Raw genomic sequence first — 15,761 nt, forward strand, 5'->3', positions numbered from 1 at the left:
GCCACCTCAAGCACATGCTAGAAATACGTAGTAAAAATAATACTCATTGCAAATGTACATTAGGTAGAGACTGCTGTAAAAATATTATGCAAATAGGAGAGATGGATAGCAAAAGATGCATAATTCCAGAATCTGTAACACAAAGATAGCTATGGGACACAGTTTTTCCATATCACTGAATGTGGCAAGAACATTCAGTTTACGCATGAGTTTGTGCAATTATAGGAGCTAGTACCTAAAAAGCCAAGAAAAGGGTCTCTAGCAGTGAATGGCTAATAACCAACAGTGATATTGGTAGATACAAAAGGAACAGCAAGAGCAAGTGAAAAAAACCAAACAAACAAAAAAGAGACTGCATGAGAGAGACCTGCTGGCCCCAATGTAAAAAAGACAAAAAATAGTATTTTTAATTCTATTTGGCATCAAGTAATACTTTCAATTAGTAAAACTGTTCTGCAGGGAAGTGCAACCTGCAAATAGAAAGGATTTTTGAGGATTCGTAAAATCCAACACGTTTCTTTCAACTTTATACTTGCATACTCTACTATTGTATAGATGTCTTCATTTTAAGCATGGTCCACACAAGATGACCCACAGAAAGATTTTACGTAATACTTAGGACCATATACAGATACTGTTACTACATCATATAAAGTCTTTGGGGTGTTTTTTTTTAATCTCTCTGCTGTTCTAAGCAGATTCTCACTACCTCCCTAGAATGTGCATTTCCCATAGCACTAATAAAGCCAAGTATCCAAGGTACTAGGTGGGGTTTTCCCCCTACCTAGGAACAAGGCTACAATAATCGTACTATGATAAAGCAACTTAACAGAACTTATATCTTCAGTACAAAACACGTCACTTACAACAGTGCATTTATACTTCCTAGAGTAGTGATGGTAGAAAAGAAGGAGGAGCTTTGTCAGTATTATTTAGTAAGCTTAAAGTATATCAATCTCCTTTGTAAAATTAAACTAATAGATTACAAGAAGTTGGCAACATGCATTTTTTATAAGCAAAGGATAATTAGTACAGCATGGTGAAACTTACATGCTGCCTATCTTAGAAGGTAAGCCAGATGGTGGGGGAATAAACTCTCTGTCCCTAGCAGAGGTATCATTTGTGTCAGCAGCCATCCCACTGTCTTGGGTTTCTGCGACTGATGCGAGAGGGCCAGCTGAAGTAGAGTCTGCGGCACTAGCATCAGAGACTAAATCGCTGCTGTCTGCATATAGCAATTCCATCTGGGTAGTGGTCCTCCGGCGGGCCTGGAGACAAATAAAAACCAAGTTGTGACTTAAGCATTTCATGGTATGTGTCAAAAGTGCTACATTTAAGCTTATTGTTAGCTGGTAATTAGCATCCCCCTCAATTCACTTGGCAACTACCTTTGGAAACTAAATCAAGGACCTCACCTCTACTCTTTGGCAGCAATTTCAGAGGAGGCAAGTCAAATTCAACAGCATGAAACACTGATTTGACAACTGGTTTCCAAGGATATCCTTTCAACCAGCTACAAGTACCTGTCATTACTACAGGAGTATAATATTGTTCTCCTAAGGTTTATCCAAATGAAATGTTATAAAGCAGAGAGAAATAAAGCAAAGTGTGAATTTATATAGCTACAATTATATTGGCATGGCTTCTTACATTGATGCTTCTTCTGATATAAAAAACCCTGCTTCTTACTTAGTTTATGTCACTTCAAAAACAGTTTAAGCCAACATGAATTAAGATTTGCTCAGCTTTTCAACAATTTGAAAACAACGGAAAACCTCACAAAGGAGCCAAGTTTTGTGTAACACAGTCATTCTTAAAAACCTGTTAGGTTTTTATACGTGTTACGTGTGATGATGTTGTGAAATTAAGATCTATTCCTCAGGGAAAGAAAGGCTACTGGAGAAGATGAAGGTCCAGTCTGAACAGAACCATTACAGAACCGACATGTTTGTTTTATGCCAACATTTTCAAAAACTCGCTCACTTTACCTGCCCAAAGAGCTGCACACCAATGCACACTACTAATAATGCGACAGCCAACCAGGGTATATCCCTCCAAAACCAACTACAGTTAGGAGAGTGGAGGTTAAGCTTCTATTTACTTTGCAAACTTGGTTTATGCTCCTGTGAGCACAGAAGCAAAATGGCAATCAATGCACATGTTTCCAATTCCCACTGCCATTCATATTAAACTGCAGACAGCCTAGATATATTCCTCCAACACCAACTGTAATTAAGAGCCTGGAGGTCAAATTTCTATTTATTTTATAAACTTCCTTTACTTTTCTATGATCACAGAAGCAAATCACAAACAATAAGCATGTTCACAGTTCCCACTGGCATTAACATTAAACTGCAGCCTAACTAATGCTAAATTGCAAATCTACTCCAGTTTGGAGTGCTAGTAATTGGAAGAATGTATCTCTTTCTGGAACTGCAAAAATTCAGCCACAAGATATTGAAAAAGTGTATTTTTATCATTGCTTCTCAGAGAGAAGTATAAGACAAAAGCATATTACATAAAAATCCTAGTATGTCATTTCACCTTTTGCATGTCTTTGTTCATTAATGTCTCCAGAGTAAAGCAAGAGCATTCCCCAGAAGATGCCATTAAAGTATGAATTATTGTTATTATCGTTGTACAGCCTACCTTGCTTTTCGGTTTGACTTCACCACAAAGCTTCAAAAGATCCGAAGACAATGAACTAAAAGAAAATTGCATCACAGTTAAAAAAAAAAGGTCATATTTTTGCCGAATGTGTATTGTTATTTGATTCTTCCTACTGAAATGCTGGGCAAAGTGGAACGAAACGATATCAGAGATATCTTCTAATAATGTATACATGATGCATTATACTAAGAGTAAATGACAGTGTTTTTTCTAGAACCAGATCCAGTTACTGGTTAAGAAAGTTTGCTCACCTTCCTTCTGTCCCAGGACTATGCAATGGAGCATCCTCATCAGTACTATCTTCCAAATTTTCTACAAAATTTCCAAAAGAATAATGTTAGTCTGTCCATCTACAACAGGATGTGCAAGTTTTAAGTGCTATACAAAACAGCTCAGACAATGTTGAATGTAGATGAACAGCATATGAAAGGCAGGGATTTTCAAAATATCTCAACTATTTGCTAGCCAGTTCCCATTGAGTTTTCCTGGCATCACTTAAGTTTTTTTCATACAATCTAAATAAATCATACGCCTAGGCACACTGTGCCAAATATGGTCCTCTTTTTTTTATTTATTGCAGCAGAGCGGCAGGGATGACAGAAAACCACAAATAAATTCTAGAAGGAAATCTGGAAGAAAGAAGATAAAGCAGAAGAAATTAACTGCAAGACAGGATGTAAATCAATGAACAGTAAGGATGTCTCTCCCTCTTTTTTTTTTTTTTAATCTTCTTACTCTAAGAGAGAATCAGGCTGGTTATAATAAAAAAACAAACCCAAACAACTGTATTTTTAACTAGCTAGTGAGCTGAGGCTCAGCCTCAGCTTATATAAAATGGCACCATTTGGACTGACAAGAAGCAAGCACTTTATTAGTATGTAAGCATTTAGATTTCAAAGGATGATGCCACCATTTATTACTTTAGAACTGCTTCCTAAAAAGACATTAATTGTATTGAAGTTAATTGTAAAATGAAGCATTTCAGTAGAAATGCTCTTGAAGTAAAACATGTACACAAACCTGTCCACAAAAGACAAAACCAGCATGCACGTCACACACTAACACTGTCAAACATCAGATCAACATGTCTGCATGCAAACTGTCCAAAACATTAAGCTGAGACAACCAGTTCAGGGCATATGTAAAATCAATTCCAAACTTTTGGGAAACCAAATCCCCTAACTTGCATATTATTCTAACAATATATTTTAAGCATAAAGACATAGGTAATACATTCCTGCAAGTAAAGCCCCTTATTTTTGAACATACTCATGAAATTCCATTACATCTCTTCTTTATTATTAAAGACACTTTATTTACTTAATTTCTGCCAGAAAGCAGATACAATTTGTAATGCACAGAACCAATATATTTGGCACCCATAGTAAAATAGGTTTGTCCATCTATACGTTTTAAGTGCAAGTTCATGCTTTAGAGAAAGGGAGGAAAGATATAGTGTCCAGCTGAATTCTGAAGAAGGAAGGAAGGAAGGAAAATGCTGCCTTCTTGTGTATGCTACATCTAAGAACGTTTCCTGAAATAAATCAAAACCATACATCAATCTAGCACCAACACCAACAATGCACTTCAGAGGTACTTAACTGCTGTATTAGTTTTAACAATGTAACCTTAACTATCAGAAATACAATAGTATTATAAAGAAAGCAGGGTCACAGAAATAGCACTCTGAACTTTCTTTTTTTGTTCCGTTCTGGATTTGAGCCCACATTAAATCTTTTCTATACACATCATTATTCTATGTATTCCGCAAAAGAGGGGATCTAGAGTATTGCTCCTTCTAGCAAGGCACAAAAGCAGCATCAATAAAATGTGTTGGTTTTTTTTTTTAAATATATGATTCATATCAGGGTGATGTTACTTCACCCCCTTCTCAAAGAATTTGCGATCAGCTTTTACATGTAACAAAGTAGAAAGAGTGAGATGGCTACAAAAGATGGGATTTTATTTGTAGGTTCACACTCACGGGACCTGATATGTACTGATATTTTTCTTCAGTTTGTCTGCAATTCAGCACAGAAAGACTACAGGAAGCCCCCAGATAGAACGCAGCACACGGAATCAACAAAAGAAAATGAGAAGAGACAGAAGAGAAAGATTCTGTAAGAAGTCCTGAGCGAGCAGAGATTGAAAGGAGCAATAAAGTTAGTATTGCTTGCGAGGAGCAGCAGAGATGACTGCTGATAGACCAATGACCGAAGAACAGTGGAGAGCATTTGTGATGACTGGTCTTCATCCTTATGCAGAGGCAACTGGACAGTAACCAGTACAATGCAGTACACCAGCACAGTTCATCCAGAAAAAGTGATGTTTGACCAGCCCTCACAAGATCTGTATGTATGTGGCTGTGAGTCACATCCATGAACGTCTAGATGTCACAGGTGGGAAGAAAAAGCAGCTCCCACAACACTCCAGCAACGCTTCAGGACTCAAGTTTGTGGTCATGTTAATTCTGCACAAGAGCAGATGGGATAGTGAATGGCAGCTAGTTTATCCCCACACAAGGTAGGTGTGCATTCAAAATCCATTCTGAGGGTCAAAACCTGAGCCTGTGATGCACTTTGCTGCAGACTGAACCCTTTTCTTAAGTCTACACTTGAATACAGGTGCACAACTGTATTGTTGTGGGGGAATGCCCAAACTTCAAGCCAAGCATGTTCAAATGGCTAAGAACTTCTGAATATATCAGAGCTGAAAGAAGGCATCAAGGGAGTGGCTAACAAGCAGCTGATGACAAGCACGCTGGAGGCGCAACCCCTCTGCTTGGGATGGGGTTGACTGGGTACCGCCCCTGAGCTGTCAGGCAGCCTGGAGAAATTGGTCTCTGGACCTGCTGCCACCCACACTTCCACCCCTGGGAAACGTGTCAGGTTACCAGGGAGCCCCTGCACCAACAGAGTCCCTGCTGACCAGCTGGCAGTCCCAGCCTTGAAGCCCCACTATAATGGTGTCTGAACTCCTTGCAGCTCACAAGATTTAGCCACTAGTGATCTACAAGACACAAGACGGTCAGCAGTTTGGATTTCAGTGTGGACTGAGGTTAGTGTGGCGTATTCAGCCAAGAAACACCCACAGTGTAGTTTTCTTCCTATAAAGCGTTAACACAGTCCTGAGTGGCTTCGGTGTTTTAAAAGGTTCAGTTCATGCGTGCAAAATGTTAAAAAGCTTCTTTAATGAGATATAGTCTAGTAAAATTGTCATGATAGAGGTACTGTTTCAATGCATTTAGCAAGTGTCTTTCCACTGCTCCAGATGCTGTTAATAAGTAAAAGCCTGTCCAGATCTAAGGAAAATGCAATGCTAACTTCCTGGATGGAGAAGCATCGCTCTCCCTCCAACAGCACTGAACACACACACACACACATTAAGGGTCTATTTTAGATACACTGTGATACTAATAACCATAGAGGTTCCTGAATAAATAATGGCCTCATGCAGCAAGATGCCCTGACACAGATCTTCAGGTGTCACCTGTGAGGAATCTGGCAAAGTTCTCGCCAGTTTACACCAGATGTTGATGTATACACTTTCAGGCAGTCTTGTACTTTTGAAATGTTTCAGATGCCTATGCAAATTAGCACAGGACAGCATAATGGGATTAGAAGTAATAACAAGACAATACAAAAGGAATTGTTACTGACATCATGAATATTTTTTTTCACATTTCAAACATAGCCAATTTTATGGCTAGGAGCAAGGGAGGGGAGAAAAGCATAATTTATTTGGAATCATTTCAAAGCAACAACAACAAAAGACTCATCTCCTCAAAATCAGTGAAGTCAGTAACTAAACCCCAATTGAAGAAGTGAGATATAATCTGCATTGTGTAAAATATTTACATTACAAAATAAGCTGTCAGCAAAACGTGAAAAATGGCCTGCACGTTAAGAATTACCTTTTTTCAGACCTAAAAAGATGAGCAGAATTTGTCACAACTACAGCAGCAGTATATAATGAAATTGCTTTATGTAGTCTGAACATACTATAGGTTCGTAAGCAGTAAGTCATAAATTCAAAATACAGCTCTGCTTACTGTGTTCACTTCTTATCTGACAAATCTAACTAGCATGAGGGCTACGGGTGACTTCAGAAGGGAAGAAATGCTCTGTAAGCTCATGATAATGAGTACATTTACCGAATAATTCATGCAAACTTCACAAACTCACAAATTCTAAGATGCACCAGTTAGTGAACATGAATGAATTAGTAACTCATGCAGCTGTACAGTACACAGAAAGCTAAATATACTTACCCAACGGTATGCTATCTAGGTCTGTGTAAATAACAGCAACAAGGAAACAAAAGCAACACTCCAATCAAAACATATCCATTTATAAAAAGAAATAAAACAAAAATACCCAAATGTACTCTAAATTTCTCTTAATATCATCTCATGAGAAGTAGAATAGATGCCGTAACAGACATATGATGCCACTCTCAAAATCACTAACATATGATGATTGAACAGGATTGCATACTTAGAATTTCACACTCAGAAGTTAAAATCATACCAAATTGTAAATGCATAGGTCTTTTGTAAAAATAACAAGGAAATTATTTGAATTTTAAAAGTCCTGATAATAAAAAAACCAACTTGTTTCCTACATTTCACTGCCAAGGGGATATGTTTAAAAATTACATACATGCACATCAATTGTGAAATAGAGTTTAAGATGTTAAAATACAGCATCTATTCAGAAAAGAAATAGTCTAGAATGCCCAGTACAGCATGCATGAAAGGCAAATGTGACGTGCAGCTGACTATTCAGAATACAAGATGACAAAATTACCTTGCAAAGCGTGACCCAGCAAAGCATCAAGTTCAGGATTTAACTCAGCTTTTTCTTTTAGCATATGAAACAGCAGCTGGTTTTGAGTAGCACTAGTAATTTCTATCTGCTTAAGGCGTCCCTCAAGAACTTTAATCTGAGCTTCTTTCTGAGCTGCTTGGAGACCCTAGGAAAGAGAAAAAAAGAAAAAGATGACACATGCTTTATCACAAATCTTTTGTTTACAAAATGAGAATTGCCAAAACTTTTTAAAAACTACAAACACAACCAACATTGCAACCTTCCTCTCACATCCTAAAGATCAGATGTCAACCGATCACGTGTCAACCAATGGACTTTTTTCTTTTTTTTTCTTTTTTTTTTTTTTTTCCTTTTTCCATTTAACTTGTGTTCCTCGGACTCTGCTTTGCAAATATGTATGTAGTGACTAAGTTGGATATGACTCCCAAGGACAATTCATAGATTCTTTATATTTATTTAAGAGCAGCAAGCATCTGAGAAATCAACACCTCTGTGTTTCACAAAGTACTTGTTTTTAATGATTACCTATGGTGTTACTCACATTAATGTTACTCTATAACAAACAGCAGAAAAACAAACAAAACAAAAAAAACCCACAAAACAAAACACACCCAACACCAGAACAGTAGTCTTTTCTACAGAATCGCCCAGTGAACTTTCAACTTCTGCTGAAAGATCTCAAGGCCCAACTTAAGAGAGAATCCATTCTAAGGAAAGTTCCCCTGGGCACATGGATTAGTAGGCATTTTTTAGTTGCAGAAAACGTAGCCAGGGAAATTTACAAGGAACAGTTTCCAAATAGAAGCAGCAGCAGGGAAAAATGAAGGTACAACACATCTTCTCAAAGACTTGCAGGATAACAGAGGACTTTGAGTGCCAGCACTTGAGAAAAAAGCGCAGTACTATAGACTTACACATTAAATTCTGATTTTATCATGAACTAAAACAAAATATCAATAGACATATTTTGCATGTGGAAACAAACGACAGAAGAGACAGCAGGCATGACCAATTTTACATGAAAATGTACCTTCAGTTTTTCTACACGATAATTACTTATGACAAAGAGGAGAAACACCTTCACATAATGGAGCTTTTTATCATGATAAGCAGAAATTGTTAACCGAGTAAGTCAGAGGCAATTCTCTCATATTAACTCTGCTGCAAGAAATCAGATACCCATTCAGCCCACCCAAGGGCTGAAAAAAAATCAAAAGATTGAAATTCTGAAATTTGCAGAAGCCAATGTGATTGTGTGATTTTTCTTTTCCTTTTTTTTAAGAAAAACAGTATGAACTTTTTTGATTACCTGCATAATGATGAATCAAGAATGCAAAAAAAAAAAAAAAAGAACGGGTAATTGGTCAGTGGGACTAACACAAAGTCCACTTCAATAGCCTTGAAGTCTTTCATTTGATTCAATGACACTGAGTTTGGCCTCCAAACAGAAAGAAAAGCAGCAGCGAGAGCATATGATACATGTGTGCACAGGGTTATAAACTGCCAAATCTCATTTTGAAAATATTACTTCCCAAAGCTTTCAGAAAAAGCCCACATTGCTCTACTCAAAAGTAGAAGTCTGACTAAAATATGCCATACATCAATATACTTTAAAGGCTCATTTTTAAGCCACTCTTAAAAAGATCCTGAGCGTTCTGGAGCTTGTTGAAAAACATAGAAGCCCATTATTTATTTGATTACAAAGAGCTAGTGCTCTTATAAGAACAACATGAGGTAATTAGTGAAGCAGGCTCTACTGGGGGTTGAAAAAACAGGGAATAGATTGAAGGGGACAATGGATCTCAAGGGCCTTCACACTGAGAATCAGCACGGCTCTGTAGCATTGACCAGCTTACTTTTCACAGGTATGAATTCACGCTAATTAGTCTTTATGACAGCACAAGTCTGCTCCTGGTACATGGCATAGGTCCTGGCATACGCATATTTTGCTTAATGCATTACCTTATTGATACCCATTGTGAGGAAGTGATCAAGCAAATATCGAGCTTCTGTCAAAGTGCAAGCATTAATCACTGCTGTTACATCCAAGGTCTCTCCTTCTTCCTATGTGTGCAACAACAAGAACAGGCAGATGCAGAAAAATGCTTTATTTTAATTCATTACAGTGATCACAGAAAATAGAAACTGTGAAGAAGCTGCAATATCATCCAGTTCATCCTCTTGGTACCCCTAACCATGTCTGACAGACTTTTTTCCAAACTATCCCAAAACACCCCACAGAACAGACTCTGCAGCCTTCCCAGTCCTTCCAGTGTTTCAGTTCCATTCGTATTAGAAAGCACTTATCAGCCTCCAACTCAGATTCCTTCTTTCTGCAAGGTAATGCATTCACAATGGATGCAGAAGTGAGTGCATTACTTCACTGTCTGCAGCCTTCACACATTTGAAGAGTTCTTCCCCTAGCCTATTGCTCATTTTTCTTCAGATTATTCTCGGTCAGTATTAAGCACTCTGGTACCTTTAAGAATTATTAAACCTTTTTTGTTCACTACTTCTTTACTGGTAAAGTCCTGTAACCTTGCACCATGTTGTCCAAAATTCAAGAAACCCTGATGTGCGTAAAATAGTAAAAGCTGCTGGGGATGTAACAGATCGTAAACAGATGTAAAACACAGATTAGCCCATGGTGGGAGAGGAAGAACTCGAGCACTGCCATATAAAAATACTGGTAAGTATTACAGTTCAGACCTCATGTTACCTGTGCCAAGAGGTCTAGGAGATTGTACGTGGTGGATTCTTCCTGCTAGATCATGTAAGATATGATGCACATTGTAAGGGTTTTCATATTGGATTTCTGCTTTTGGTAATATTCAAATTTCTACATCAGTCATAATAGACAATTATTATCTGAAAAGTCAACCCTGAACAAGAAACTTGGCCTGAAAAAGGCTCGTTAGTTATAAAAAGCCACTGTTCCATAATTGAAAATATACTTAAATGCAATATAAAGAACGTATATAAATTCTTACATACAAAAATACTTAAATATATTTAAAGCATACAAAAACAATACAAGGGAGTGGAAGCATATCAACAGCTGCAGGAAGATGATACAAGCTTTTAGCCTTCAGTCTCAAGAATTATATTAATTTAATGCCAGCAGAATAGAAAGCATCAACTTTGACATTTAAATGCTTTGCAATCTTAACTTGCATTACACTATTGACACTAAAATTCAAATCTGAAAGTTCAGTTATATAAACACTCTTCATTTCAGACTTCACCTAAGTTTTCACCAATTTTCACTTCCTGGTTCAATAATTATACAGACAAAACAAAATTCCGTTCTAAATGAGAAAATTTTTCAAGGCTAAAACAGTTGCTTTTTCTTTTCTTCATTTTACTATTTTTGCATAATACTTGACCTACCTTTGCTTCTTCCATTTGCATAATGTTTGCTTGGCAGTCAGAAATGCTGTCGTTAATGTAGTCTATATTCGCAGTTAGTGATTCCATCTCTTCATTTATGTTTTGGACATTTCTATCTGCTTCACTGCCACCCCCATCCTTGATGAGCTTCTCCCTTTTCTTTGAAAGCTTTTCTCTTCTTTTTGTAAGTTCTTCACGTTGCTATTTTCCCCAAAGACATAATATTGCATAAAAAGGAATTAGTAAACGCTTAAGGCATTTAAGCACCTTTTTGTTTTATTTTCCTTTCCTTGTTATACTTTAACTAACATATCATGATTTCTACAGGAAGAAGTTATATATACAGGTAAATATACCTTAGTATATTTGCCCATGATTACTGTGCTTTTTATTTCGTACTAAGCACAGCAATTCCATGGTCCAAATGCTTACTGGAGTTGTTTAGATCATCAGTGGCTGCAATAGATTACAATAACTTTGCCTACGCCACCATCACAGCAATTAATTTACAGCAAACATAAATGCACTGCTCTCTCTCTATTTAATATGATGATACCACCAACAGCGTGTAGCAAATCACCCACCGTAAGTAACCTGTTCATATCTGCCTCCATATTGGAAATGGTCATCCTCTGCATAATGATATCAGTCACTCTGCGTTCAAGTAATTGCCACTTCATCCTGGCTGCCTTCGAGGAGTAAACTCTGCTTGTCACCGTTTTCCGCTGATATTTCTTGCTGTGATAAATTCAAGAGAAACATACAGCTAAGTGTGAAGTAGTCCAATCACACATTTGAATGCGGAAATGACCAGGCCAGAATATTTTTCGTGGACAACTTAAAAATTTCTTGCAGTTTTTCATTGCACCAGACAGCTACCTGCACCCAGCCCTGAACTCTACTGCGCTCTAAAATATTGCATTTGACAAACAGCTATCAAACACTGTGGCGTCTTGTATGATGCACCATCGAAATCGAATGCCACCTAAAAGCAGGTCTCTATTTAACAAGAGGATCTGTTTCAAATCACAGTGTAAGATCACCAATAAATCCAATACATTAAATTGTGTAATTGTGTTTTGCAACAAGTTTTTCCTTTGTTTGGGGGGGGGGGGGTGGGGTGGGGGTGGTGTTTGGATTTTTTGGTTTTGGTTTTTTTTTTTTTTTGTTGTTGTTGTTGGTTGGTTTTTTTGGTTGTTTTTTTAACACTTAGGAATACTGCAGACATTGCACCACTAAGGGCATTTCTCTTTAAGAGCAGATTAACTGGATTTTGAAATTTTAGGGTTTCTTAATGTGACTTGTTCTTTAATGCCATTTTATATTATTCCACACTGCCTTAAATACACAACTCAAATTGCATTTGATAATGGTAAAATGCCCATTTTATGAGCATTACATGACAGCAGTTTGAAAAACAACTACTACAATATGTATCGTCACAAGATTATCTGCTAGAAAGTCCATGCAATACTCAGTTCTCTCAAGAGATTATGAAACGTTTTTAATCCTTACGCTGTTCCATTTGTTGCAGTTACAGATAACGCTTGAACCCTTGCAACAGGAATTCTCATTTTCTGCTGTGCTGCTGTTCTTGAGCCATCGTGCTCAACTGATGAACTAGAACTTGCTTCCTGTATAGGATGCTCAGGCAGGCTCAGCTTACGACTGACTTTTCCTGCCACTTTATCAGACAGAGGCCTTACTTGCCGACGAAGGGCTGTAACCTGAAACAGAGTGCAGAGATACGATTACCTCTCCCCAAAACTGCATTCGAAGTTACAGCAATACAATATAATTCTGTTTTTAAAGATGCATTACTGTTTTACCACAATACCTCTTCAGTTTTGCGACGCAAGATAACTTCTTGATTTCTTTTCTGAGCTTCCAGAAGCTTGAGCTGATGCTGTGAAAAAATACAAGCAGCACATGATACTTTTTCCATTATCTGCCACCAGGACTGTGTTGTACAAAAAAAGACCTTTACACATTAATACAAGTTTGCAAAACTGTTGTGACATGAAGTGGTCAAGTCACAATTGTTTCTTACTCTTTCTAGTGTATCAATTCTCTATCAAAAAGAATACTTCCATGCAGGCAAGGTGGTAGTTACCAGTTTTGTGAAGATTCACTAAATAAAATAATACCAATATACATATTCAATAAGCCTTCTATTTTCTGTTGCACTTCAGACAGAAACTAGGAACTGAGTTATCATAGAAGTCAAAACACATTATGTGCCTTTTGACTGGTGAAAATATAGAGGTTCATACCCGCCTCGGTGAATGCATATACACATGCTGTGTGCCTGCAAGCAGATGCACTTCATAATGATAGATGCTTATTCCAAACTAAAGTTCTTTATCTGTCAAATTACCTCTCGCTTGCGTTGCTCCTTTTTAAGCTGTGCAATCTCTCTGTTTCTTCTAGATTCAGTCATTCTAGCTTTCTCCTGCTCTTCTTTCATTTGTTTCATCAAGCGAACCTGTAAAGAGGTCATCACTTAGAAAAGCCGTTTACACTCAAGTGCTGCTCCCTGCCACCACTCATATAGAATTTCTTCTTCAAATTGCCATCTTCCAGCACATTACATGCTTTTAGCAGTTTACACCTCCTCCATCTAACGTGTCTTCTTCACTCTGTGCTGAGTAACAGCCAATAAGCAGTGCAAGCGTCTTCATGTTTGATACTGTAATTTCTGTTCATTAAGCCGAAAAGCCACCCCTCTCCCCCAGGAATAGCCTGGTCTTTGTATCTTTTCTGTTTTCAGACTTCTGAGCAGCTGACAGCAAGAACAGAGTTATCTGATAGGTAAATGCACAGGAGATTTCAACCCATTTTTCAGTGAAACACTCATTGTACAACACTTCAATATACTGAAATATACCTTGGTTTTCTTCATCTCTGTCACCTCCTGCTGCAATTTCTTCAGTTGCTTTTCATATTGAGACTGATTTTTAAGCAATCGTGCATGTTCCTTTTGCGCTGTTTGAAGCCTCTGTAGTTCTTTATTCATGGCTTGGAGTTTCTTTTCATATTCTGACTTGATTTTTTTTGCCTTTTCTTCTGAATAGGTCTCTACAGAACCTAGAGCAAAAAGGAGTTCTTAATCTGCTTTTGTTTAGGATATTTTCACTTTGCCAGCCACAGCAGATGACTGCTTCCTCTGCTTTTAGCATTTTCTTCCAAAAATTTTGTCTCTAGCTCCTATCACCTCCACTGCTTCGAACCTTTCACCTTATCTGTGTTCTTGGATAAGAGATCAAGTATTAGCACTTTCCTTCTGATTTTGTTTTGCACTAGACAACAAATATGTGAGTACATGAAGACACAGACACACAGGTGCTTGTTCACACATATGTGCACACGGTCATAACAACAGCCCCAAGAGCCATCAAGCCTAGTATTCCTTTTCTGGCACTGAACAAACAGGAAGGTATAAGGAACAGTAAGGGAACAGCAAAAGCATGTAAAGTATAAAGCGTATATAGTATATTTTTAAAAAGAAAGCAACAAACAAAATACTTCCCCCAGTACTCTTCCCAAGTTCGCCTACTTGTGGCTTACAATTTCCTGAGCCAGAGTTAGTTTTTCACTTCCACACGATTACATATTGAAAAAAGTTTGGTCAGTAAAACATCTCTGCAAGGCTGCCGATCCTAGTTCTTATTTTTATGCAAATCAAGAGAAAAAGTACTTTTAATTCAGGAACTATGTTAAAAATGAGAACTCGTAGAAAACTGAAAATGCTTATTCAACCAAATCAAATACCAGTTAGTAGCCGGACCTTTGTAAAAAAAAAAAATCCCTCTCAAGTCTGGTAGAAATTAGAATGAGTAAAGTATGATTCATTGGCTCTATGGGTACAAACCTACTTCTGTTTTCTGCAATTTCTTATCACATTTGAAAAATTGAGGGAAGTAGTAAACAATTCAATTTGAATATCTTACACAACATCTAGATTTAAGTGATTTTGTACTTCTTACCCAAGTTCTGAAGAACCTGATCTCTTTCAAGCTGCGTGTCTCGAATCTTATGTTGCAGCATCATTAGTTTCTCTTCATATTGTTTTTTCAGTGTTTGCAACCTCCGCTGGCTGTTCTCTAGCTCATCTATCAGTTTCTGCTTAATGGCTATTTCACAGGTGATATTTGCCAAGTCAGCTTGATAATTTTCTGAAATAAAAAGTTTTGAGTAATGAAAAATTAAGACTTCTGTTCAAGTAACAACGAGGATCACATAAGTTTAGATACCCCCTGCAACATCAGGTTTATTTCCCAACATGTAAGTTGTGCACAGCGGAATTCTACACAAAGCACAATGCAGAAAGTGAAAGTATTATATGCAGTTCATGGTAAAGTCTCCTCCTTGAATGCTCTCCCCATTCTAGAACTGGGAAAGTGGCAGGGGAAGATACCTCTCATTGGATCACAGTTGCCCATGTGTTGTAATTCCTCACCTTTAAATCTTAACATCAGCAATCTGTCCTTCCTCCTACAAAAGTTGCACAAGCTGTGAGACTTCGGTCGCATCTCAGGGCTGGAGAATAATTGCCATTCATAAACCCAGCAGATTATAAAAGGAAAATTTGATTGCTGGCAGACTCTAAGGGGAGGCTTTCCTTTCTCTAGCTCTTAGAAAAATACAGTCAAAATTCTGAGAAGAGAGGAGCCGCCTCAATCATGGAAGTGGAACAGTGAAGGGAATGAGAAAAGGAGGAGGAAAAAGTAAGGAAAAAGGACTAATGCACATGCTAATTTATAAAAGTTTAATTAATTTCTGTAGTCAATTATGTCCTTTTTTTGGTTTAAGATTATGTGCTCCAGAATAAAGATGTCAGTTGAAGAGGGTTTGGTGGGTTTTTTTTCCAGG

The 15,761-nt window shown here is 37.5% G+C and overlaps 1 protein-coding gene across 8 annotated transcripts in view; it reads right to left on the minus strand.

Annotated features, from left to right (window-relative positions):
* The window catches only part of KIF21A (kinesin family member 21A), a 91,549-nt gene that overhangs the window by 20,722 nt on the left and 55,066 nt on the right, over positions 1 to 15,761 (minus strand). For 5 of the 8 annotated variants that reach the window (XM_054218375.1, XM_054218418.1, XM_054218395.1 and 2 more), the window contains 13 exons: positions 14,876 to 15,064; positions 13,777 to 13,976; positions 13,267 to 13,374; positions 12,727 to 12,795; positions 12,405 to 12,616; positions 11,474 to 11,627; positions 10,890 to 11,090; positions 9,462 to 9,563; positions 7,479 to 7,644; positions 6,941 to 6,961; positions 2,922 to 2,982; positions 2,650 to 2,704; positions 1,051 to 1,268 (listed from right to left, as the gene is read on the minus strand). In XM_054218375.1, coding sequence (XP_054074350.1) covers positions 1,051 to 1,268; positions 2,650 to 2,704; positions 2,922 to 2,982; positions 6,941 to 6,961; positions 7,479 to 7,644; positions 9,462 to 9,563; positions 10,890 to 11,090; positions 11,474 to 11,627; positions 12,405 to 12,616; positions 12,727 to 12,795; positions 13,267 to 13,374; positions 13,777 to 13,976; positions 14,876 to 15,064 — 1,756 coding nt within the window. The remainder of the gene's footprint in view (positions 1 to 1,050; positions 1,269 to 2,649; positions 2,705 to 2,921; positions 2,983 to 6,940; positions 6,962 to 7,478; positions 7,645 to 9,461; positions 9,564 to 10,889; positions 11,091 to 11,473; positions 11,628 to 12,404; positions 12,617 to 12,726; positions 12,796 to 13,266; positions 13,375 to 13,776; positions 13,977 to 14,875; positions 15,065 to 15,761) is intronic. The other 3 variants (XM_054218386.1, XM_054218402.1, XM_054218427.1) reach the window with 1 other exon arrangement.

Source organism: Rissa tridactyla, chromosome 1, assembly GCF_028500815.1.
Source record: "Rissa tridactyla isolate bRisTri1 chromosome 1, bRisTri1.patW.cur.20221130, whole genome shotgun sequence".
Classification (NCBI taxonomy): domain Eukaryota; kingdom Metazoa; phylum Chordata; class Aves; order Charadriiformes; family Laridae; genus Rissa; species Rissa tridactyla.